The sequence below is a fragment of the Anser brachyrhynchus genome (genome assembly GCF_964034855.1).
Source record: "Anser brachyrhynchus genome assembly, chromosome: 22".
Classification (NCBI taxonomy): Eukaryota; Metazoa; Chordata; class Aves; order Anseriformes; family Anatidae; genus Anser; species Anser brachyrhynchus.
The window spans coordinates 6,745,812-6,769,480 of NC_137715.1; the positions used below are offsets into that span (position 1 = coordinate 6,745,812).

Genomic DNA, 23,669 nt, shown 5'->3' on the forward strand with positions numbered 1-23,669 from the left:
ATCAGAGACGTGTTTCTTTGGCTGGCACATACCCATGAGTTGCCTCTTTCTAGTGCCTACAAGAGGTGAAATTAAATCAGCTTGAGAGGCTTGATTTTTGGATGCTCCAGGAGCTAGATCGCACCTCAGCAGTGAAAACCACGGGCCAAGGAGCAAAAACTGGCACAACCAAGACCTCCCCAGGGCAGGAGGTGAGAGCATGACCCCTGCTCTGGGAAGACGGGACAGTCTCCAGGGTCTGAGTTAGGGAAAAATTCTGGTTTCGTCCCGCATCCACTGAATACTGCCCTGATTACTCAGGCGAGCTACACCCATGAGGCACCTGGAAATGTCTCCTGCAGTGTATCCGAGGCACCATCCACCAGCAGTGGTACTCAGAACATCCCAGCCACTGACCACCCACCTTGAGCACAACTCCGCTCTCCTGCACATTGGGCCAGTTGGTCTCCGAGCTGCTTAGATAGCATCCAAACATCCCCGTTGCTTCCCTCTCCTACCCCACGCATTGCAGAAGATAGGGCTGGAAGCCATGTTTAAGGCCAAGATGAAATGTAAATGAGCAGAAGGAAAGACACTTTGAAGAAGATTAAAAGAATTCATGAAAAGGTGCTAAATTAGCTGCATAAATTCACAGAGGAAGAAGACAGACAAAGGCCTTGTGCAGAGAGTGCAGGCAGAGAAAACGGCCATCAAGGGCAGCCCAATTTTGCCTTGGGCCATTCCAGCACTCAGGGAGAGAAAGGCACTTCCACTATATCCATTGGAGATGTTTTGAGACAACCCTATCCCAGAGGGAGAAGCTCTCATCTTTATGAGATGCCGTGGGGGGTTAAAGCACGCCAGTGTCATTCACCAGGGTGCTGTACCTATGCAGACTTTGACTCAGCAGGAAGTATGGTTCAACCACAGATGCTTTGAACCAGTGTGACCAAAAAATGTCCCTAAGGAAAAAATTGAGACTGAGATATTACTTTCAAAATGCTTGGAAAAGCCTGTATTTAGTACAGCCTTACTGAAGTCAATGGTCAAACTCCTGTTGATTTCAAAATACGTAGAAATAGTACAATACTATCTGATTTAAAAAAAAAAAAAAAAAAAAGCTTTAAAAGCATCTTGAGCAGAGCCCTGTAGCTGAGCATCCAGGTCTCACTAAAGCAAGACCCCAGACTCTCAAGTCCAGGGAGCAAAGCTTCATGTCACAGTCCTCAGCTGGGCACAACCATTTGCTTCTCCTCACTATTCCGGAGAGAGGAATGAAACCCAAGAATAAATGCAGAGATGGGTAGCCAGGCTGATGAGTGAGCAGACAACATCTTATGGAAAAACTAAACAAATATTGAAACATAGTAAAATGGCAGGTTTGCTCTGAAAAAAATTACCATGAAATAAATGCAAGAACCATAAAAGCAAAAACCAATGTGAGCTCAGGAACAAAGGGTCTAAATTGATTGGGCTTTAAAAAAAATGGTTCAGGTTGAAAATTCAAAGAAGTTAGACCTTTGCTTGCTTTCAAAGGGCCATCAGTCAGAGCACCAGCATGAGGTGGCATTAAACTCTAAGAACACATGGTAGGAAAATGCCACCATTTATTTGTACACTTAGGAGCAGACAAGGCCATCCCCTTTTCCATCATCTAAAGCTAGATCTAGGTCTTCAATCATTTTTGGTGGCCTCTCCCTGTTCTCTTCATTCGTTCTTCAGACAACCCACTCTACTTTGCCTCAGCAGCACAGCTGCATGAGGGATGCAGGGAAGTCAGTCCTGCATTTAGTTCTCCATGACTAGGTCTTGATGGATTGAATAGCTGTGAGATCTTCTCTTTTCCAAAAAATGCTCTGCAATTTGGACCAAGAACAGCCAAAGAGAACCTCAACAGGGCTATATTCATTTATAGTATTGTTTCTTTGGTGCTTCTAACATCTCGTAAGTTTTGTCTGGTAGCAGGAAGCTAGGAGAATCTGTCTTGATGGCTTCGTTCCAGCTACTGCTTTGGGTGTGCTATTCAGGAGAGTCACCCACACTGCCATCTAAGGGGTGCACTTCAATACTGGGCTTTTCTCATTTCTGCCCCGAACAACTCATCATAATCAGATGGTCCTCATGTTTCTGGAACCCATCACTGGGTGAGGAAGGAATGGCTGTGCTGCTCAGACAGAGCGCAGTGCAGCATGCAGGGCAGCTGGAGGGGTTTCAGGGCACAGGGAAAAGCAGCAGCTCCTTGGCTTCAGGCACTTGATGTGAGCTTGCAGGCTTCAGGCACAGAGCAGGCAGCTTTGGTGCTGGGGGCCCAGAGCTGAACGCAGGACTCCAGGTGGGGTTTCACGAGAGCAGAGCAGAGGGGCACAATCCCCTCCCTCGCCCTGCTGCCCACGCTGCTTTTGGTGCAGCCAGGGTACGGGTGGCTTTCTGAGCTGCAAGTGCACATTGCTGGCTCACATTGAGCTTCTCATCCACCAACACACCCCAGGTCCTTGTCCTCAGGGCTGCTCTCAATCCATTCTCCACCCAGCCTGTGGTTGTGCTTGGGATTGCCCCGGCCCAGATGCAGGGTCATGGATTCGCACAGCCGCATCTCTCAGGCTTGTCCAGGTCCCTCTGCATGGCATCCATCCCTTCCCTCCAGTGTGTCGGCCGCACCACACAGCTTGGCATTGGCAAACTTGCTGAGGGTACGTTCAGTCTCACCGTCCACTGAGCCAACAAGCTGAAACATCAAGTCGATGTAACCATTTTTATGGCTTTTGGCGGCTTTCCCATACCCATGTGCATTTTGGCTGCTGTCATCCAAAGTCCACGTTCTTTCTGGATTAAGGCCCCACAGAACGACCAGAGAAGGGGAGGTCTTGAAAGTCCCCCTCCCATGGCCATGGGTGGAAGAGGTGATGGACAGAGATGCTGCAGTTCATTAAACCCCCTGCACCTTCATCTTCATGTGGATTCTGGGTATATCTTTGTTCTTCTGAAACATTTCCTCTAATTAGCACAGAAAATCCACACATGCTCCCCTTCCTAGCTCCCAGCCCACTCGGGCATCCTGGACATTTTATTTAACCTTTTATTCAGCATTCAGTGCTTTCAGGAGTTCTCTAGCTTTGTCCCTGTCAAAATGTATTCACTGCGACTGTGTACATGGAGAATGCCAATAGTTACAGACTCAGAATTTCACCTGCTTCATCACACTTGAGTTTCATCTGCTTTGATTTCCTCCAGGATTGTTCACTAATTAATGAGCAACTGCAAGGTTTCCTTCACACCCTCAGCTGGTTTTAGTCTACTACAAAGCCAGGTGGGTTAAATGTGCGTAGGTGAAGAGCTCAGCCACTCTGCAAGGGCATTTCAGCCTGGAAAGATACTCCGACACATGAAGCTGAAGCAGAAGTGACTCAGCCAGGCCCAGCATCCCATCTTGAGCTCTCAGCCTGTCTCATCCTGTTGTCTGTCCCCCACCAGGGGGTGAAAAGCCTACAGTCACTGGCACGGCAGACTGGACACCTCGACAGTCTCTTGCTGCCTGCAAAAGGTCCGAAGGGACCTCGTCCAGGAACTCATTTTCTGGGTGAGAAAGTCCAAGCTTAATTCTGAAATATAATTTCAAATGGGGACAGTGTCTCCAAGCCACAGTGTGTGGGGAGGGCCCCAGCCTGCAGCCCCACGGTCTGTCTTTGCTCACAGCTCTTCAGGCTGGTGTGCGGCATCTCTGGGACAACGTTGGTGCCATCGTGCACAGAGTTCAGTGGTGACAGGAAGGTTTTTTGGTGGCTAATAGCATCTGCTGCTGTAAAGTCACTTAGTTTAGTCTAGATGCATTTAACTTTAATCACTAGCTCTTAGGCTTTGTTCTGCCATCATCTATTCTGTATCATCTGAAGCCTTTTCTCCATTTCAGCATGTAGAGAAGTTACTTCGTCTCCCCTTGGGCTAATTCCAGGCACTGAGTCCCTTAGTCCTCTTTGGGTTTCCAGACCAGAAACAATCACAGAATGGAATCACAGAATGGTTTGGGTTGGAAGGGACCCTAAAGCTCAAGTTCCCACCCACTGCCATGGGCAGGGAGACCTCCCACTAGACCAGGGTATTTATTAATTACTCCAGTAACTCTTTCCCAAGGCCCTTTAAGCTCTTGCCGTCATTTGGTTTAAGCAGGGTCCCCTGTGCTGGATCACATACCTCACTTGTGATACACAGAGCTGGAGCCACGCTTCTCTCCTACCTGCTGCTCCTGCCTACGTGTTTCAAAGGGCAATGCCAGCCAGCAGCACTGTATTCAAAAATGCTCATTGCAAAATGAGTAAAATAATGTTTAGTGATTTAATGAGATGTAGAAGACGCTGAAGAATGTTGGGAAGGAAAAAAAAAAATGCTACCATGACAGATAATCCCATGGGCTCTCTTTATTCCCAGCCACACGAGAGTCTGCCTTTGTCCACGCCATCGCGTCGGCCGGTGTGGCCTTCGCTGTGACCCGCTCCTGTGCCGAGGGCACGTCCACAATCTGCGGCTGTGATTCCCACCACAAAGGGCCTCCGGGAGACGGCTGGAAATGGGGGGGATGCAGCGAGGACGCCGACTTTGGTGTCCTGGTGTCCCGGGAATTCGCAGATGCTCGAGAGAACCGGCCGGACGCCCGCTCGGCCATGAACAGACACAATAACGAGGCCGGCAGGACGGTGAGTGCTCGGCGGGCCCAGCGGTGGCCACCCATGCCTGCAAGGATGGCCCAGCCTGGCTCCAGAACTGGACCGCAACGGTGCCCAAGCAGGAGCTTTCTAGGGGTGTTTCCAGGGCACAGCATTTCCACTCTCTGCAGGTGCAGGTTTCTTAACCTGCAGGTGGAGGTTAAGAAGAGCTAAAGCATGCCTAGTGTCCAGCACAACCGGCCCCAGCCTGGTGACTCTGGCTGTAAGCAGGCACCTGTGCTGCTCTCTGCTGAGGGCTGTTTGCAAACTGAGCGTGTTTTAACCACGTTAGCGTGAGACCTTGCTTAGAGCAAACTCTCAAGATCACTTTTCCATAGTACAGTAGACAGAAGTGGAAGGGCAGCAGCTCAAATCTCTAACTTGTGTTAAATGATTCCAGTTTCCTGTTTAAAAAAGCAAGTCTAACAATTTTAGTAAAAATCAATGATTATGTTGCACCACATGGATGAGATTTCTGGGGAAGAGAGAGTATAATGTCCCTAGATTCACAATTTCGTTCCTTTTCTAGTGCAAACCAGTACACTCAGGGCATAAAATGAAGGGTTATTAGCAAAGCCGTGACAAGGGGGTCAGTCCACATCTGGGTGTCAGAGACATCCTCCAGCCCTCAACTGCTCTGGGCTCTCCTTGTCCAACACACAGGACAGGGAAGATCCCAACACTTCCCTTGAAAGGATCAGACCTTGGCATTAGTTTGGATTAGATAGAGGATTAAAGCAGCTGCCCACCTTAGAAGTGTTTTTTCCAGTGTTACATATCCAGCTAGAGATATTTCTGCCACATGCCAAAGCCCCCATGCATTAACTGCTACCCTATGCCATCCAGACCAAGCTCAGATCAGATGTTTGAGTCCAGGTAGCAGAGGGGAGTGATTCAAAACCAGCTCACGGCACTGTAATCCACTGCTGACTGCCTGTTTTTTCTCCCCTGGACAGACCATTCTGGACCACATGCACCTCAAGTGCAAGTGCCACGGTCTCTCGGGAAGCTGCGAGGTCAAGACCTGCTGGTGGGCCCAGCCTGACTTTCGGGCCATTGGTGACTACCTGAAGGATAAATATGACAGCGCTTCTGAGATGGTGGTTGAAAAGCACCGGGAATCTCGGGGATGGGTAGAAACTCTTAGGGCCAAGTATGCTCTTTTCAAGCCACCAACAGAGCGGGATCTGGTCTACTATGAGAACTCCCCCAATTTTTGCGAGCCCAACCCAGAGACAGGATCCTTTGGGACAAGGGACAGAACATGCAACGTCACCTCACATGGGATTGACGGCTGTGACCTGCTGTGCTGCGGTCGTGGCCATAACACCAGAACTGAGAAACGGAAGGAGAAGTGTCACTGCATCTTCCACTGGTGCTGCTATGTGAGTTGCCAGGAGTGCATACGTGTCTACGACGTCCACACCTGCAAGTAAACATAGGCAGGTTTCCAACTGATGGGAGGTTGCTACAGAGCAGGGCCAGAGGGTCACCAGCCCTGGGATCAGCCTCTACACGGTGGCCTCACACTTCAGAGGATGGCACAAAAAAAAATCCTAGTGCTCTTGGCCAATTTGGTTGGAGCAGACACCCTCCTACCGCCAGCCGCAGCGCTGCCAAGAGGACTCACAGCATCACCCAGCCTCACCCACACAAGACAGTCCGAGGCTAGACCCGACACCGCAGACACATGAGATCAATTATCTGCTGACTTTTCTCGTGCTGCTTGGCATGACAGGCTGTCTGGGGAGAAGCAGGGACAGCGCAGGGACAGCACAGGCCCGCACAGCCACGGCCATCGGTGTGCTGTAACGCAGCACGCACAGCTTTCGGTTCTGACCTCCTCTGCAGGTCTGGCCCACCTAGACGTTCATACGGGGTTTCAAGTGGAAATGAATTTAACACGGTGAAAGCAGAACAACTCCAGGTTCCCCCACCTGCTGGCATGGGCTGGCCTGGCCTCAGCAGCTGTGGTGAGGAGCAGGGAAGGAGCCAGCCCCCAGCAGCCAGGCCCCTTCTTTCCAGCTCCAAGTTACGCTGGAGAAACAAGCCTGAGTACACACACAGCCTTACAGCCCGTCTCCCCTTCGCTCGCTCTGCTCCCCATGCTCCAAAGCCACCTCCCCAAATTCCCCTGAGGAGCACAGCAGGAAACCAGAATCCAGAGCTGCTCCTTCAGCATTTGGCCCAAGTCCCAGGGAAGAGCAGGGCCCGTGTGGTGACGCTGCAACCTCTCGTGTGGGACCACACCACTGCTCCGGCGTGCTCTTTGCCGTGCAGCTGCTGAGAAGATTTTTAAGGTTTTGCTGCCATCTTTCCAGGGCAGCCCAAGATGTGATCTGGGCAGGTGCACACCGCTGATGCACCCGTTTACCAGGCATTCCCTAGCATGACTTTTTATGTTCCAGGGCGAGCTCAGAGCATCTCTCTGATAACGGGGTGTCCGCCAGGCTAGCTGCTACACCAGCTTTTAGCATCAACAACGGATGAGGAGACAGAAGCTGTAGCAAGAAGAAATGCCTGCCCAAGCCTTCTTGCCTTCTCCCATCCGACAGACTTGTTCAAACCACTTCATCCAGCATGAGAGAGGCAAGGGCAGATGAGGAAGGGAGAGTTTTATCCATCGGCATGGAATAGTCACAGTCCCAGGCAGAGCCTCTCCTTCCCTTGGGATTTAAGTTATCAGCAACTCATTCATGAGGGGACCACGTCAAGCACAGAGGCCCCGTGCCTTTAGCAGGGATTTGGGCCCCAGGTGTGGCCACACGCATCCCATAACCCATCCCAGTGCAGAAGAACCAGCGTTTGTCCCTCTTCCCACTCACCAGCGCTCCTTGACCCCATTGCCCCTCGCTTTGGGCTCATGTTTTCATGGTGTATTGACACTGAAATTATAACAAACAAAAAAAACCCACATTCTCTTTTTCCTGGCAGGCTCCTCCAACATAAGGGGACCGACATACCCATGTTCCAATGCCAATTCTCATGTGTCAGTGGTTTAACATATAAGTTGCAAAAAATGTCTAAAACTCTATAGCTGTGTCTTCTACTCCACTCATTTCTTTGTCCACAGGAAGGAGTAGTCGATTGTCCTGCAAAGAGCAATAAAATGATGGAAGACCCCTCATACAAAGAGCACAGTACGTGGCCCTAACACTCACACCTGTGATTAGACCAAAATCCTCAGTCCCTCCTCTGCAGAGCATGATGAAGAGCTACTGGGTTTGAACACCCTGATAAGCATTAGTTTTCTAAAATTAAAGATCACAGCAGAGCTCTAAGAAACCTCCACGTTCCTGAAATCAGCCATCTTCGACGTGCATTCTATTTAACGTATATATTAAATTCTGTCTGGAAAGACTCCAAGTACCTGACTTTAAACAAAACTCCTTTTGTGTTGTTTTTTGTTGTTGTTGTTTTTGTTTTTAATCGAGAAAAGGTATTTAATATTAAATAGAACATTTATTGCCTTGTAATTATTTTACTGTAGCCAGGTATTCTAGCACTGAATGGAAGATCTTTTTCCATCAATCTGCTGTATCCAAAGTTTTGTATAAAGTTGTAGAGGTTGATTTTTTTTTATTTTATATTCAGAAAATTTCTCTTTTTATAAGCATTATTTATTATACAATGTATATACTTGAGTTAACTAAGATTATATATTATATAAATATATATATTTGGAGAAAAATATATTTCAACTTGCATTTTTTTGTGGTACATCATTAAACAAAAGGTAAAAAAACAAAAACATGCACTTGCCAGCTTGTATGGTTTGCCTCTTAAGGTGCTTTAAGTTCTGCCCAATGACATCCACAGGAGTGGTGGCTCCTCACCCTGTTACTTACACACAGGGACAGTCACATGAATGCAAGACAATGATGGCAAAATGCAGCCAGTGATGAGATCTTAGAGCTGACTGCTAACGTGTTTATTTACAGAGGGGCATCCTGTAACGTGCATACACCACTAGATTACTAGATTAAAATAGCCTTTAGCCTTCAAATTGTCCCCCCACTAAAGCACTTGCAAGCTGTCACTGAATCACCTTTTGGACAGACTGATACCCACAGTTTGTCACTTCAAACATTTCCTGTGCGTGAATAATTGTGTGGGCGTTTCTGCAACATCTCCCACACCAAATCAATGCTTTAAGTGCATGCAATTTTCCAAAACAGTGGTCCTAAATTCCTTATTTTAAGGCTTTAAAAAGATAATAATAAATCTGTATTTCTATACTGATCCCCAATTTATAAACAAACCAAACGCATTCACCTCCTTGCAGTGTGCTGTTTGCTTCTTGTATTACGCTGCTTGTGCATTACCAATTCCTAGCTCTGTTTCATTGCACCACGCTGGACACAGCACACTTCTGTGAGGACCACCTCCTCTGGCACGGCAGCAGTGATGCCTTCAGAGTTACACAAGCATCAGCGAGGCGTGGTTACAGTCCACACAACTGAGAAGTCTGCCCTCGTCAGGCTTTTTACGCTTAACAGTTTTATGAGTGGAAGCTTTGTACATCATCCCATCCCTTTCCCCACATGACTCTCTCTCTCAAAAAGACACCCCAACACTTTCAAACATCTTTGCCTTTGCCTACCAGCTCAGTTTGTGAGACAGTTACATTTCTGCAAGGTTCATGGAAAAAAAAAAAAAAGAAAAAAAAAGCCACAGCAACAGGATAAGGTAGGCGATGAAGAATTTGGCCAATACTGTTCAAAGCAATGTAGTTCTCACCGTAAAGCCACTCTTGCCCAGGCACAGCATCTTAAACAAAATGTGACAGGACTCGTTCTCTTTCGCCACCTGCAGGAAACTCCTTAGATGGAGACCCACACAACAGGTTGTGCCCATCAGTTCCTCCTGGTTTTCCAACGTGGCCTTCTTCAAGTGATAAATCACACATGTACACATACATGCATCTTAGGGATTTCCTCAGCAGTGCAAGGTTCAGAAAACTAGAATGAACTGATTGGTTTAAAATGGTCTTCTTGGCCAACTGCTTTAGGACTACCTGTGGCCAAGCTATCCAAACTTTGTGATCTATTCAGTCCATCAATGCTCAGGTACAAACTGTAGCATCCCTCTGGCAGCAGCAGCCCAGGAATCACTTTCCTATCTTCATCAGCACTCTACATATACACCTGTCTGACTAACACCAAAGACACAGATGTCCCCCAGACCATCACAAATAGTTGTGCTTTTTTATTGAATCCATTAATGTGCAATTGAACAAGATATTTATTCATCAATATAGTTCTGGACATAGACACAATAAGGTTTACATCATTTACTCTGAAATATAAGTTAATGTGTTCTGCTAGGACTAGCAGAAGAAAGAAAGGAACAAAAAGTCACAAGATCGTACACAAAATGAGAGGAATAATAATCACTGGGACTCACAATGTCATCACAATACAACAGCACTGCCAAAGGAAAAGAAACTAGAGTGGAGTGACTAAAATACTCCGATTGCCATAAGTATGCAATAAGGACTTGAGTACCTTCACCTTTGGGCCTGAAAGAATGTAAAGTACCCTCCTTCCCTGGGAACACCTCTTTGGGTACAAGCTGCTAGTCCTGAGCAGCATGTCTAGTCAAGTTAAGGAAGCTACACTGACTAAGATCTCATAAATGGCTTTGATTTCATGCCCCACCAAATTGAGGTATGTTCCATGAACCTTATTAAACGTGTGGAGCCAAAGAACCAGAAGGGAGTATCCTCACGCAGTCGTCAGCACCAGCACCTCATTGATGCAAGATGACTATTGGGGAAAGACCACACAGCAAAGTCTGATACATTCCTTTGTTTCAGTGCAAAAAACATGGCAATACACATCTCGTGCATCCACAGAGTTTGGCTTCCTCTTCATCTCTAAGGAGGAATTTCATCCTTTGGTAACATGGCAGAAAAGTGGGATAATAAGGAGGCCTGCAAATGCCCAAACTGCCATCTACACTGCACAAATGAGCTTTCAGGTTATAATCAGCATCTCTAAAACTGTTTTTGAATTAACATGTTTTAATGCCTTAAAATACTGGATTTGAAAGTTTCCTCTACTCTGATCAACATACTTTCCTGCCTTCTTCCAGTCCCTAATATAAGCAGCCAGTCTCTCTCTCATCAGGCCACAAAATACCTGGGCCTGAAAATGGGTAAAAATGGATATTAGCATGTAGGAAATTCTAGAGCTGAATTATTGTGGTCATTGACTTTGGGTTAGCAGCCTCAGTGTTCAGTGAGGCATACGATGACAAAGAAAAACGCTGAAGAGAGTGTTCATCAAATCAGAACAACAGAGTAGTACTTTAATAAGCCTTCACCGCAGACTACTGGGTTTTACTAGAAGTCACATTTTCTTTCCCTATCTTAGTAAGTGGATGATGGACACAAGTGAGCATTAGCTTCAAAACTTACAGAACATTTCCCCCATGCTAAAATCAAATGAGAATGCAGCCTTGCCTGCACAGAGACAGAAGCACAGTGTTCTAGAAGACACTTCCACATGACATCTGTATATTAAAGACAAAGAATAAAGATACTGTATTGCACTAAACATGCAAATTCCACATTGGGTTCTTGTAAACAGGGGAGTATTTCACTTTGTCCAGTGTGTTGAACACAGAAGAGTAAAGATCCCAGTGTATATTCTCCAGGTTGGTCACTTTTCCAGCTGTTGATCTTGCACTTGGTCCATCTTCAGTTTAGGGAACTCTAGCAAAAGAAACCAAATCCATCAAGAAAGCACACACATGTATAAAAGCACCACTCACTCACATGTAGCCAAGACAGATACTGTTGTGAGTTTCCCCAGCAGATACTGCCCTACGTGCATTAGAAGACAAAGTTCCAGATTTGAGATAAACAGATGGATTTCAAGTCTAGCAGAATCTCTTTTGATTTAACTTAAATTGTAGTCCAATCTCTCATTGAAACTTTAGCAGTCACAGGTAAATTAAGAAAAGCGAAGAATTTGGGCATGCAGGTTCTCAAAAAGTCTTCAGAACCTCCCTCTCCCATAAAAACTGGCATATAGCTGCTAAGATAGCTGATAGTAAGAAGAACTTATATATAGTTCTGTAAATACAGGAGGGGCCAACACTGATATCAGATATACCGTCGTGCAGTTTACCCTTAACAGGGGGCAGCAGCCTTGTTTCTGCATGGAGAACAGAATTTTAATCAATGCTTTAACATAAAGTACTTACGTTCCTTCTTCTCTCAAAAGAGCCAAGAACTTTGTCACCCGGTACTCAGGATCCATCTACATACCAAACAAAACAGATCTTCATTAGTGTTTGAAGCAAGCTACCCCAGGTAGCCACAAAGACAACTAGAAACATGCATGAGTTTGTTTGCCCATGCTTTAGCCGGGCCAGAGATAAGCCTGCTTGTCCAGAAGTTCTGCACGTAAGCGGTCAAGACAGAACACTATATCAAGAGACAAAGCTGATCAGCACAAGCGTAGCATGCTCATGCTGGAAACATACACAACCATTTCTATTAAGTATTCCTGTTTTAACGGCAATCTTCACAGTAGCTTCATCCTAGCTGCACGCTGTGCAGAAGAAAAGGATCATGGGGTGCTGACTGATGCTCGCCTGAACATGAGCCAGCAGTGTGCCCAGGTGGCCAAAAAGGCCGATGGCATCCTGGCTTGTAACAGGAATAGTGCAGCCAGCAGGGCCAGGGAGGTGATCGGCCCCCTGTGCTCTGCTCTGGTGAGGCCGCACCTCAAGTACTGTGCTCAGTTTTGGGCCCCTCAGTACAGGAAAGACTTCGAGGACATGGAGCACGTCCAGAGAAGGGCTACGAAGCTGGTGAAGGGCCTGGAACACAAGTCCTATGAGGAGCAGCTGAGAGAACTGGGGGTGTTTAGTCTGGAGAAGAGGACGCTCCGGGGAGACCTTATTGCTCTCTGCAACTACCTGAAAGGAAGGTGTGGGGAACCAGGGGTCAGCCTCTTCTAGCAGATAACTAGTGATAGGACCAGAAGGAATGGCCTCAAGTTGTGCCAGGGGAGGTTCAGGTTGGAGATCAGGAGACATTTCTTCTCAGAAAGAGCAGTCAGGCATTGGGACGGGTTGCCCAGGGAAGTGGTGGAGTCACCGTCCCTGGGGGTGTTCAAGGAAAGGTTGGACGTGGTGCTTAGGGACATGGTTATTGGGTGACATTGGTGGTAGGGCGATGGTTGGACCAGATGATCTTGGAGGTCTTTTCCAACCTTAATGACTCTGTGATTCCTCACAGAGGATTCTAGCCTGGCTCAGCACAAGCCAGGCACACACTAAGTCTGCTTCTATCTGCCCTTTGCCAGAGATGGGGCAGCATAAATTAAAGTCAGAAGCAGAAGGGACTGAAGATGCACCCACTTTTCCTCTGCCTTCCTTCCTCCTTACAGCTCCAGCAGCAAAGCACCAGAGAGGAGCTGTACATGGTGGGTTAGCATGTTAGGGAAGCTGAAAAACAGCACGAGGCTATCAGAACTTGCAGTACCAATTTTGTGCTGTAGCTGCATCATCCAGGAACGCCCCGTCCTTGTTTCAGCTAGGATAGAGTTAATTTTCCTCCCAGTAGCTGGTAGGGTGCTATGTTCTGGATTTAGGATGAAAATAACGTTGATAACACTGATGTTGTAATTGTTGCAGAGCAGTGCTTACACCAAGCCAAGGACTTTTCAGCTTCTCGCTCTGTCCTGCCAGCGAGCAGGCTAGGGGTGCAGCAGGAGCTGGGAGGGGACAGACCCAGGACAGCTGACCCAAACTGGCCAAAGGGGTATTCCATACCATCTGACGTCATGCTAAACAATATATAGGGGTGGCTGGCCGGGGTGGGGGGACCGGCTTCTCGGGGATAGGCTGGGTATCGGTCAGCAGGTGGTGAGCAATTGCATTGTGCACCACTTGTTTGTACACAGTAGTAGTAGTACTATTATCATTATTATTATTATTTTCTTTTCTGTCCTAATAAACTGTCTCTATCTCAACCCACAGGCTTCACTTTCCTGACTCCCCCCCCCATCCCAGAGAGGGAGGAGGGAGGATGATCGAAGGGCTGCGTGGTGCTTAGATGCCGGCCGGGTTAAACCACAACACCCTAAAGATCAATCCTGCCTTTCCCCTGGTGTTTCTGTCTCCATGCTGGGGAAGTGGGAAAAAAGGCTGCAAAGGAGGCAGAGATCTAGGCTGCCATCAGAAGACAGTTTGTGACTGCACCAGTCCTTTGTGCGGACGCATGAGCTTGATGATCCTCTCTGCAGTGAAAGGCTCCAGGCAAATTGCCATCACTGACTGCCCCAAGATACAAAAATGAAAAACATGGGACAAACCTGAGGAATCACAGAATCCTCTTTTTATTTTTGTTTTTGAAGATTACAGAAATTGTACTGAAGACTTCACTCTGAAATCCCTCCTTTGTCGACGTCAGGTTACCATGGGTTAGCACTATAAACATTTGGAAGTTGTAAACTTGGGACTCAGAGTATCTTTGTGTTCACAGAATCATAGAATGCCTTGGGCTGGAAGGGACCTTAAAGATCACCTAGTTCCAGCCTCCCTGAAGGTCTCACAAAGAGCAGCACAGAGGGGGGACAATCCCCCCCCTCCACCTGCTGGCCACTTTTTTGTTGACGCAGCCCAAGATGCAGTTGGCCTTCTGTTCTGCAAGAGCACAAGGCTGGCTCATGTCGAGCTTTTCGTCCCCCAGAACCCCCAAGTCCATCTCTGCAGGGCTGCTCTCAATGAGTTCCTCACCCAGTCTGAGCTCATGTCTGGGATTGCCCCGACCCAGGTGCAGCACCTTGCACTTGGACTCGTTGAACCTCATGAGGCTCACAAGGGCCCACTTCTCGAGCTTGCCCAGCTCCCTCTGGATGGCATCCCTTCCTTCTGCTGTATCAACTGCACGGCTCAGCTTGGCGTCAACAGCAAACCTGATGAGGATGCACTCGTTTCCACTGTTTATGTCACTGATATTAAGTAGCACCAGTCCCAAGACAGACCCCTGAGGGACAACAGTATTGTATTGCAGCAGTTCGTCTGGCCTAGAAGCTCCAAGTTCTGCTTATATTTGTATATTCTATCTTCAGCAACCCCTTGCATCTTTAATACACTGCCAAAAATAAAGTGGGTTCATTCTTAAAACAGTCAGTGAATGGTACTATCAAGTTGACTTGCTGTAACCTTTTCCAACTCTACCACTTGGCAATAAACGAGCAAGTGCTCTACTAGAAAGTAAATGCGGGACTTATCCTGGGGAAAAAAAATAAATAAACAAACAAAAAGGAAAAAAATACAACATGCAAACACTGAGTGTGTACCCTGGCATCCCACAAAAGATGCAGAATAGGGGAATTTAACTCCTATATCACATGTTATATCCCTAAAGGAAAATTTCCACCAATTCCAGATGTGCATAAGCCATCTATTTAAAGCCATGACCACTGCAACTGAGGGCAATACAAATATCTTTAAAAACAACCTGGAAGAAAATAAATCCTAAAACAACAGCAGTATTACCAGTGATGCGGGCAGGAAAGAAACAGCTAAGGAGAATTTCTGCTTTGTGCTAAGAAAAGCTAAAAATCTGTAACTTTCTATCGCTTTGAAATATCTCAGCAAGGTCAATACCAACTATGAATTATTTTTAGGTCAGAAAAATAAATTCACTGAAACGAGTTGATTTAATGGAACTTACTGAGGATCACTGAGCTACTAAGTCGGGTTTTTAACATGCAATGTTCAGCATTCTAGAAGAAATGAAAGGCTGCCCTACTACCTAAAGCAGTGTTTGAAATGTCTGATACACGGGCATTAAGAATGGTAGCGTTGTGCCACATAACCAGAAAGACGGTGTCTGTAGCATCCCTTCTGGCCTAACTCTTCTCTGCCATCTCTCCCAGCTGACACTTGGCCACGAAGGGAAAGCACACCCGTCACTATTTTCGTTCTCTCATTTCTATCACAAAGACTGAGGACAACTGAAGTGTGAGCCACGTAAGCCACACATCCTGAACATGGGCTACCTGCAAAATCCCCCTTCTCCGGAAGGAATCCACACAAATAATCCCAGACTATAAGACTGAGCCTGTGACTGAGGCCTGGCAAATGGCCTCAGATCTGCTCCATCCAAACGACTCTGGCCTGACCAAGTAGCTGGCCCTGCTTAAGCAGGGGGCTGCACCACGTAACAACAAAAAATACAACAACATAATCTGAGATGGGTCTACACAAATGAATCTTTTTATTACTAGAAAACATGTGCTAAGGCCATCAGCTTCAGATTTGCCAATGCCACCGTTCCATCTTCCTAGTCAAAGATGCTGCCCCCTCAACTCATTTCACTCAGACACAAGAAAGTGGCTACGGTAAAACACTTTGTCCATCATCTGTACTAACAGAGCTTCTACAGAATCTTTTGGGAAGAACAGCATCCATCTGCCTACACAGTATCTTGTCCAAAAGACTAAAGCATGGATCTGAAAGGCAACAAAGACAAACTTGATCAAACAGCTAACTGAAAAAACACAGACATGAAAGCAAAAGGTTTATCTGTCCTGAGAGGAGCAGAAGATGGTGTCAACAGAGTGCAAAGGGGATGCAGGTTCAGGACTCTTGAGTAGAGCCTCTAGTGACCTGTGAAAGGAGAAATGCTCCTATCAAACAGGGTGAAAGGTTTTCTAGAAGAACAGAGTAGAGAGCAGCTCTGTGACGCAATCCATAGAGGTGGCAAGAAAATGGCTGCTGCTTCTAGGTAAAGCAGTGTTCTCAGGACATGCCTGGGAGTCCTTAGAGGAAAAGGAAACTGGAGAGACTTCATAAATCTTCAGTCACGAGAAGAAGAGATACTCCAGCACAGTACTCCTGTAAAGCTATCACAAGATCCAAACTCTTTATAGGTCTCAGTATGTTGTTTAGTATAACATACACTGAATTTTATGATGATTTTCAAAATAAATTCCCACCTATGTTAAAATAATTTAAGCTGCTGGTCTGTAATGCAAGTTTTATTTATGCTAAACAGAAGTTACCAAATCAGAAAACATTCGAGGTTCAAAAAGGGGCTTTCTGCAGAGCTGCCTGGCTCAGTCAGGTTCCTACTCCGAGAAGGAGCAAGACCTTACAATTAAATCCAAGAGCAACAAGATGGGCAGGCAAAATAAGCAGAAGGAACCAGTCCCCTAGCTGTGGAAAAAGAAGGCTCATGTATGCAGCAGCACCCCAGGGTAAGGTTGCAGGGTTAGGCCAGAGTGAAGCTAAAGTGGCACCCGATAGCACTATGAAGAGGTCCATGTACAGCAGCCAAGGACACTTTTAAACTAAACTTTTCTGGATTCGCATGGCAGACCATGAGTGTATCCATTCATCAAACACTTCTTTTGAACAAGAACTTAACATCATTCCAGGACTCACAGCGTAAACAAGATGACCAAACTATATGACACTAAATGTGAACCGTTCAACATTAAAGTAAACAGCAAAGTAAAACATTAGCACAGTTTGAAGGAAAATTAAGCTGCCAAAAAGTGTGGGTTTACAAGGTTTGTAAACAAGGTAACAAAGCAACCCAAGGCATCAAAGCAATGCAGTGGTTCATGATACTCCAAGAAAAGATATTGATACAGAGAGAAGTTGAGCAAGATTTGACTTTTAAACAAACTGGAAGTCATTTAAACAGTGTAAGAATATCTACATATAGAACACGTTAGGTTCACTAGTCTAGTTAAACAAAAACACAGATTCAGTGACCACAGAGAAGGAAGGAAGGAAAGGAGACTATTTTTGCAAAGAATTCATTCACCGTGGGACCTAATCACTTGCATTTTGAGAAACATTGTCCATCACTTGGAATTTTTAAGGATCTCAGGTTTGTGATCGAATAATCTCTTTCTAAACAGCTGTGTTCTAGCTCAGTGAAAAATTAAGTATCTCATTTAATAAAATTTCCTGGAAAAGCAACCCAAATTGGGTATTACCGTGGTAATACTCTTCTATTTAGTGACAGCCTGTATCGCTTTCCTGTATTAATAGCAGTTCTGAAGATGGAGACATGTAAACAACTCAGATCTTTCACAACAGAACATCTTTGTATCTAACTTCCCTATACTATTCACCCTAATTGAATGTAGTAACATAAGTCACGTCACTACCAGCCACCCATGTATAGTAACATAGGTGGGTTACCAACCATCTATGCTGGCTGTAACAGCCCTTCCTTTTCTACTTCTTCCACATTTCAGGAGTGGCACGAACATGGGGGTTCTGCCCATCTCCTCCCAGCCTGACTGATCATGGGCTCATCTACAAAATTGTTACCTGGTTAAAAAAAATGCACAACACCAGTTTACCTGTCTGCACTGCCCAGAGCCTGAAGACTCCCTGTCTACAGTGTCCTAGGTGTGCAGCCACAGGGCGATGCTGTGAACAAGTCTGGGGTAAGCATCTCCACCCACACACCAGATACACAACTGCCCACAGTTTACATAACCTTCACCTTCACTTTTGACAAAAACCAACACTTAAGGTCAGAGCAGCAAAAGAAAACGTCCTGCATCAAAAGAAGGAATCCATTGTCAAGGCTAAGTGAAATGGACTGCAAGACAGCCAGGCAGTCCCTGAGGCCTGCACCCCTTAAATACATTTAATACATGTGAGCAATGACTTACTGACTTGCCTGTAGGTATGGAATTAAAAGCCAAGGAAGAAGAGGAAAAAGTAATCTAGATAAATGACTTTATTCCCTGAGGTGACATCTAGTCAGAGCATATCCTTAGTGCTGTGCAAGTTTTAACAGAATTGTGAATAGTGAACAGAGGGATACATGACTTATATGCTGCTAAACTACATGCCTCTTAGCTTATGCTCAGCCTCTCCTAGGAAGATCTAAGGACAGTTCACTCAGCTGCACTAAATCCATTTGATGTGAAAAGAGAGCGTGTGAGGGGGGGGGAGGACTCAGAAGGGCGCTGAAATGTCAGCCACAGAGGATTAGGGCTGCATGCTACACCCTCTCATTTTTAGCATGCATATACTGTCGAGCACAAGCTTGATGGCTGGCTTGCAGGCATAGATGATGGGTGCGGGGGAGGGTTAAGAGCTACATATTTCTACCCTCTGCAATTATTTTCTTTAAAGTGCTGAAACTGGAAAATAAAGAGAAGAGCAGCTGAACAGCCTGACAGATTTATCTTCTTCAGGGAAAGAGCACATACACCTGCACAGGCACCTTTTTCTTTAAAAAAAAAAAACCCGCAACACTAAGTGATTGCTATCTGCAAGCTTAGCATGCTGGGTGTAGAGAAGAAATTTCATGAAAGGTAAGTTAATCCAATCCCTCTAGTTGCCAGATGCTCTCCTCTGAAATGCAGCTCTAAACAGCCTATAGGCACTGTGGTTTTTAAAGATCTCTCCATGGACCAAGACCTGGAGATTTCTTTGTTCTGAAAATTTCTTCTCACCGAAGCTCTTTTCTCAACCTATCCAAAGGTTCCCACCACACAGCTGAAGTAGGAGTCTGCAGACAAGCGGGAACCCCTGAGACTGCTATATTTACCCCACTCCTTCCTAAACCTGAAAAAAATCTTACTTGTAATGACATTTCTATCAGCATCAGCAGCTTCTTGATACCAATCCAAACAGACTTTCCTTTGACGTTCTGTGCAATGGTGCTGCGTTCCTTGTCTTTGAAGTTACCCAGGAGCTGGAAAAATAAATAAATCAGGATACCGTCATTAGGAATAATGCTACCTAACTCAGGACAAAGCAAACAAGAAGCTAGTGTGCATTTTCTAGCTTAGAAGGACAATTTTCTGCCTTGTCTGAAGACAAGACAAAACACTTAAATTCTTTTATTCCACAATTGTTCTTTTCATAGCATCTCTTATCAGCCAGTTACTTATTTGCTTTTATGACTCATTCCAGGATTTCTCCAGATTAGAGTCTAGAAGGAACACAGTGGCTCAAGTCACAGTAAGTTTTCAAACCTGTTGCAAGAGTGGCTTTATCTTTCAGGCTTTGGTGATATTATCATGGTGGTAACATGTTGCACAAAAGATTTGCCTGTTAAATTTATTTTAATAGCCTTCAATTTTCACTACAATTTCCACTATGGCATAGAATAAGCCATTTAGAGTGCAGATTTACAAAGAATCTGTATCTTCAGCACCAATCACCTTCATTTGACTTTCCAGTTCATGAAAGCTTAGCTTTCCCGAAAGTATCCCAATCATATTCGCTAACCACTTCCATGTCCTTCAAATCTTTCAATCCACTCCACAAACTTTTTTTCTAGATCTACTGTTCTCTCATTTTGCCTTCATTTATCATATGAAAAAGTAATTCAGGGAAACTTGATACTTGTTATGACACAGTTAAGTGGGACAGCGTTCCAAAATGCAGATCTACCGGAAAATCATTCATTTCCAGCAAGTTTTGAGATTGTTTGTCATCTATTAACTTTTCTCACCTCCAAAGCCTCCATCAGCTGTTCCCCTGTTGCAATGTTGGGCACATGGATTGTGGTGCTGAAAGCATTCAACATTTCCATTTCCTGCAGGACATCTTTGCGACTGGTGGTTCCAATGATGAGAAGCTTGCGACCCTGTCCACACAACAGAATAAGTCTCACAAAAGGAGAAACAAAAGAAGAGAGGAACCAACCTTGGGAAGCTTCAGCTAACAACAAATGAAAAATAGAAAATGGCCATTTAAAAACACCACTTAAAATTAATAGCATTACACCTCTCAGTAAGTGAAAGTTGTCAACATCCGTCATACAAGACTATGATCAAATTCCAGAAGTCTGGGGTAATTGCACCATTGGAGTCCAAAAATTAAGGTACACAGAACTCACCAATACTCACAGCTTTCCTATCTTACCTTTTCTGCCGAATTCGTCATTATAAATAGCTGAATCCTCATTAAATTTAAAAGCATGATTAAAGCTCCATTCCCAAAAGCTCAATTACAGATGACTTCTCACAGGATCATCCTCTCTTTTTTCTCCCTCTTTTTCATTTTTATTTTTAAAGAAATCTTGTGGGTTTAGTGACATTCTCTGCCACTGTACTGACAGTTCCAACGGTTTTACAACTCACACTTTAATAGCAAAGCTTGCCATAAGTTCAGAAGACTTCTCATTGCCAGTGTGGTTGCATAAAAGAACAGTACTACGTCTGGCTGCCTCCGAGTTCAAACCAAGAGAGCACACACCAATTCCAAGCTGGCCTGTGCAATAACAGGGTTTATAAATAACAGAATCAGGGAGCAAAGAACAGAAAACATCAACTGCCAATAGAAATCAACTGCTGGTCCATCCTGCGTATGCCACGTGAACGTTACCACACAGTGCTCAGACACTGACTGGTGATGGCTGATGGAAGGCTCTCGTGAGTGTATCAGCTGTGATCAGTCCAACTCAGCACACAAAAAGCCCACAGGCTAAGAAGATGCCTGGCTGGCCCACTATCCTTCTCATTTGCTGTACAGAAGTTCAGCTGGTGCTCAGACCCAAAGAGCAAAGTCCTAGATTTGACTTTGGGACACAAAACATCTGTTCAGTGGTTGTTAAAAAAAAAAAAAGACAACAAAAAAACACCAACAAAAACTATCCCTACAGAGCAGTCAAAGTGCTTTGCATTCCTTTGACAACGGATGAAAACCTATTTAAACTTAATACATCTTTGATGAAGACCAGGCATCTTCACAGCCAGACAAATGCTTTTTCCCTGACCGCCACTGTATGTCACTGACCTTTTGTGTTTGGGCAGATTACGCTCCTGCTTTGGGTGATGGACAATAAGCCAGCCCCAGAACCAGTAACTAACTCAAGCGCTCACTTCAGGTTTGTTTTTAGCTCAAGACAGCACAAGGAAGAAATGTCCGGCAGGTTGAAACCAGAGCATGCCCCAGGTCACAAGCTTTGCACAAAGGCACAGTCAGGGAAACACTGCGCTAACACTTCTGTGCAGGAATCACTGCCTACACCTCAGGAGGTACCGCACTAAGGATTCAGTCACCTCTTCAGATGGGAACAACCTGAGAAGCCTAATGGGGGAAAAGCAGCCAATTTGTGAGCTGACGAGAGAAGTATCAGGTTTAAAACTGGGGAGCAGAGCAAGCAGAATAAGGTCTGAGTGTTCAAAAATACCTGTAGGGTGCCCTGAGCATATGACATCCACAGAAAGCGTGGCAAAGTACAACAGTTCAGCAGGCTGCTGCTTCTCCTCTGTTCTGCAGGTCTAAAGCTTTAACACTGCATGTTCTGTTTCCTTTTTTATGGACATTCTATAGCCAGGGAAACATTTTTAAAGAAAAATATTTTATCACTTTTACAAACTGGAGCCAGGTCTGAGCAGTTCAGTAAGATCATGCGTGAAAGGAGGCAAAACTGCCCTCAGTGGAGAGTACGCAAATGGGATTTGAACCTACGCTGCTACAAGGAGCATAAACTCAGGAATTACAAGACCCCCACCAGGTTCTTATTTTCAGCTGAAGAAGTCAGACTGAGAAGAATAAATGATGCTCAGCAACAGACAAACTTTTCACCTACACACACTGAAAATTTCAGTGGTCTTCATCTTTGGAAGGGGTTGGTAAAACAGACTTTAAATGCAGGCTTGGAAGCTCTGTAAAATGAGTTCTCCAAGGACACTAAAATCCTCGTCTGATCATGCACCACAGAAGTGTGATAACAAACACTACGGAGTGCCTCTGACATTTGCTCTGAAGTTACCACCCAAGGAAAAGGTTAAAAGGTGCCTTCCACTTGCTAAGATATACTTGGGATAACAGCACATGTGACAGCAGAACTGATGCATGTTTAAAATCTTCCATGGGAGGAATGCAGAAAGAGAGCTTATCAGCAGATCTGATGGAGACATTTTCATCTCAATTCTGATTTACTTTGCCTTCACGGCTCTTCTATAGCACACTGCCCTCCGTGTTTTTATTCAATTTATAAGTAATACTGACCTATCTGATGTACGTGTCAGTAAAAATTATAAGCCCCATTAGGAGAAATCATAGAATCCTAGAATGGGTTGGGTTGGAAAGGACCCTAAAGCCCATCTAATTCCAACCCCTGCCATGGGCAGGGACCCCCACCCCCCAGCCCAGGCTGCCCCCAGCCCCATCCAGCCTGGCCTTGGACACCTCCAGGGATGGGGCACCCACAGCTCCTCTGGGCAGCCTGGGCCTCACCACCCTCACAGTAAACAATTTCTGCCTAAATCTTGCTATCTTATTAAAAAATAAATAAAATGCAACAAGACATATGTATGCTGTTAGGCACCTTCAAACAGATTTCTCATTATACAGATAAGGTACCAAGATACAAAGGAAGTCAAAGATGGACTCTAGAACAGAACCAGGACCTCCAGAAGATGCACCAGCCCCCTCTTGCAAAGCTATACCACCAAGACTGATCTGCTTTACAAACTACAGCAGTTGTTTTAAAAAAAGAAAAAAAAAGGTTTTTTACTGCATGTGAAACCTACACAACTCTTACAATCCAGAACAGCTTGGAGAAGGGACGTGTTAATAAGTTTCACATGGACTATGAGCACTGTATTAAAAAAAACACAAAAAACAAACACCACAACAAATGCTCAGCTGCTCCCAACAAGGCAGTTTCTGTTCCCAAAGTACAGCTAATAGCACATGCACTGTTCATGGCACAGCAGATAAGACATTGATCAAGGGAGTAACAAGCTTGCACATTAACTACGTGAGGATGCTACCTGAGCAGCTTCTCCATTGATGAAATACATACTTGATAACACCAAAAATGGAGTCTCCGTAGAAGTTTCACTAGAGACTAAAAGGTCTCACCAGAAGACGACGTAAACATTTAGAAAACAGAAGACATTTCAGTACAAAATGTAATCAGTGAGGCAAATTCTGCCTACTCTAACTTCAGGTTTTTACATATGATTTCATTCTCTATACTTCTTTTTTTGTTAACGAAGCCCAGATGATACTTACCTCCTCCCA

The 23,669-nt window shown here is 45.3% G+C and overlaps 2 protein-coding genes across 5 annotated transcripts in view; one reads left to right on the plus strand and one right to left on the minus strand.

Annotated features, from left to right (window-relative positions):
• The window catches only part of WNT3 (Wnt family member 3), a 51,666-nt gene extending 43,239 nt beyond the window's left edge, over positions 1 to 8,427 (plus strand). Inside the window, exons 3-4 of the mRNA XM_080565088.1 lie at positions 4,402 to 4,667; positions 5,633 to 8,427. Of these exons, the coding sequence (XP_080421214.1) occupies positions 4,402 to 4,667; positions 5,633 to 6,112 (746 nt within the window). The 3' untranslated portion in view covers positions 6,113 to 8,427. The remainder of the gene's footprint in view (positions 1 to 4,401; positions 4,668 to 5,632) is intronic.
• A 1,442-nt stretch (positions 8,428 to 9,869) lies between these two features.
• Positions 9,870 to 23,669, minus strand: part of NSF (N-ethylmaleimide sensitive factor, vesicle fusing ATPase) — a 78,204-nt gene continuing 64,404 nt past the window's right edge. For all 4 annotated transcript variants that reach the window (XM_080565076.1, XM_080565078.1, XM_080565075.1 and 1 more), the window contains 4 exons: positions 20,143 to 20,277; positions 19,264 to 19,377; positions 11,889 to 11,944; positions 9,870 to 11,394 (listed from right to left, as the gene is read on the minus strand). In XM_080565076.1, coding sequence (XP_080421202.1) covers positions 11,385 to 11,394; positions 11,889 to 11,944; positions 19,264 to 19,377; positions 20,143 to 20,277 — 315 coding nt within the window. In that variant the 3' untranslated portion in view covers positions 9,870 to 11,384. The remainder of the gene's footprint in view (positions 11,395 to 11,888; positions 11,945 to 19,263; positions 19,378 to 20,142; positions 20,278 to 23,669) is intronic.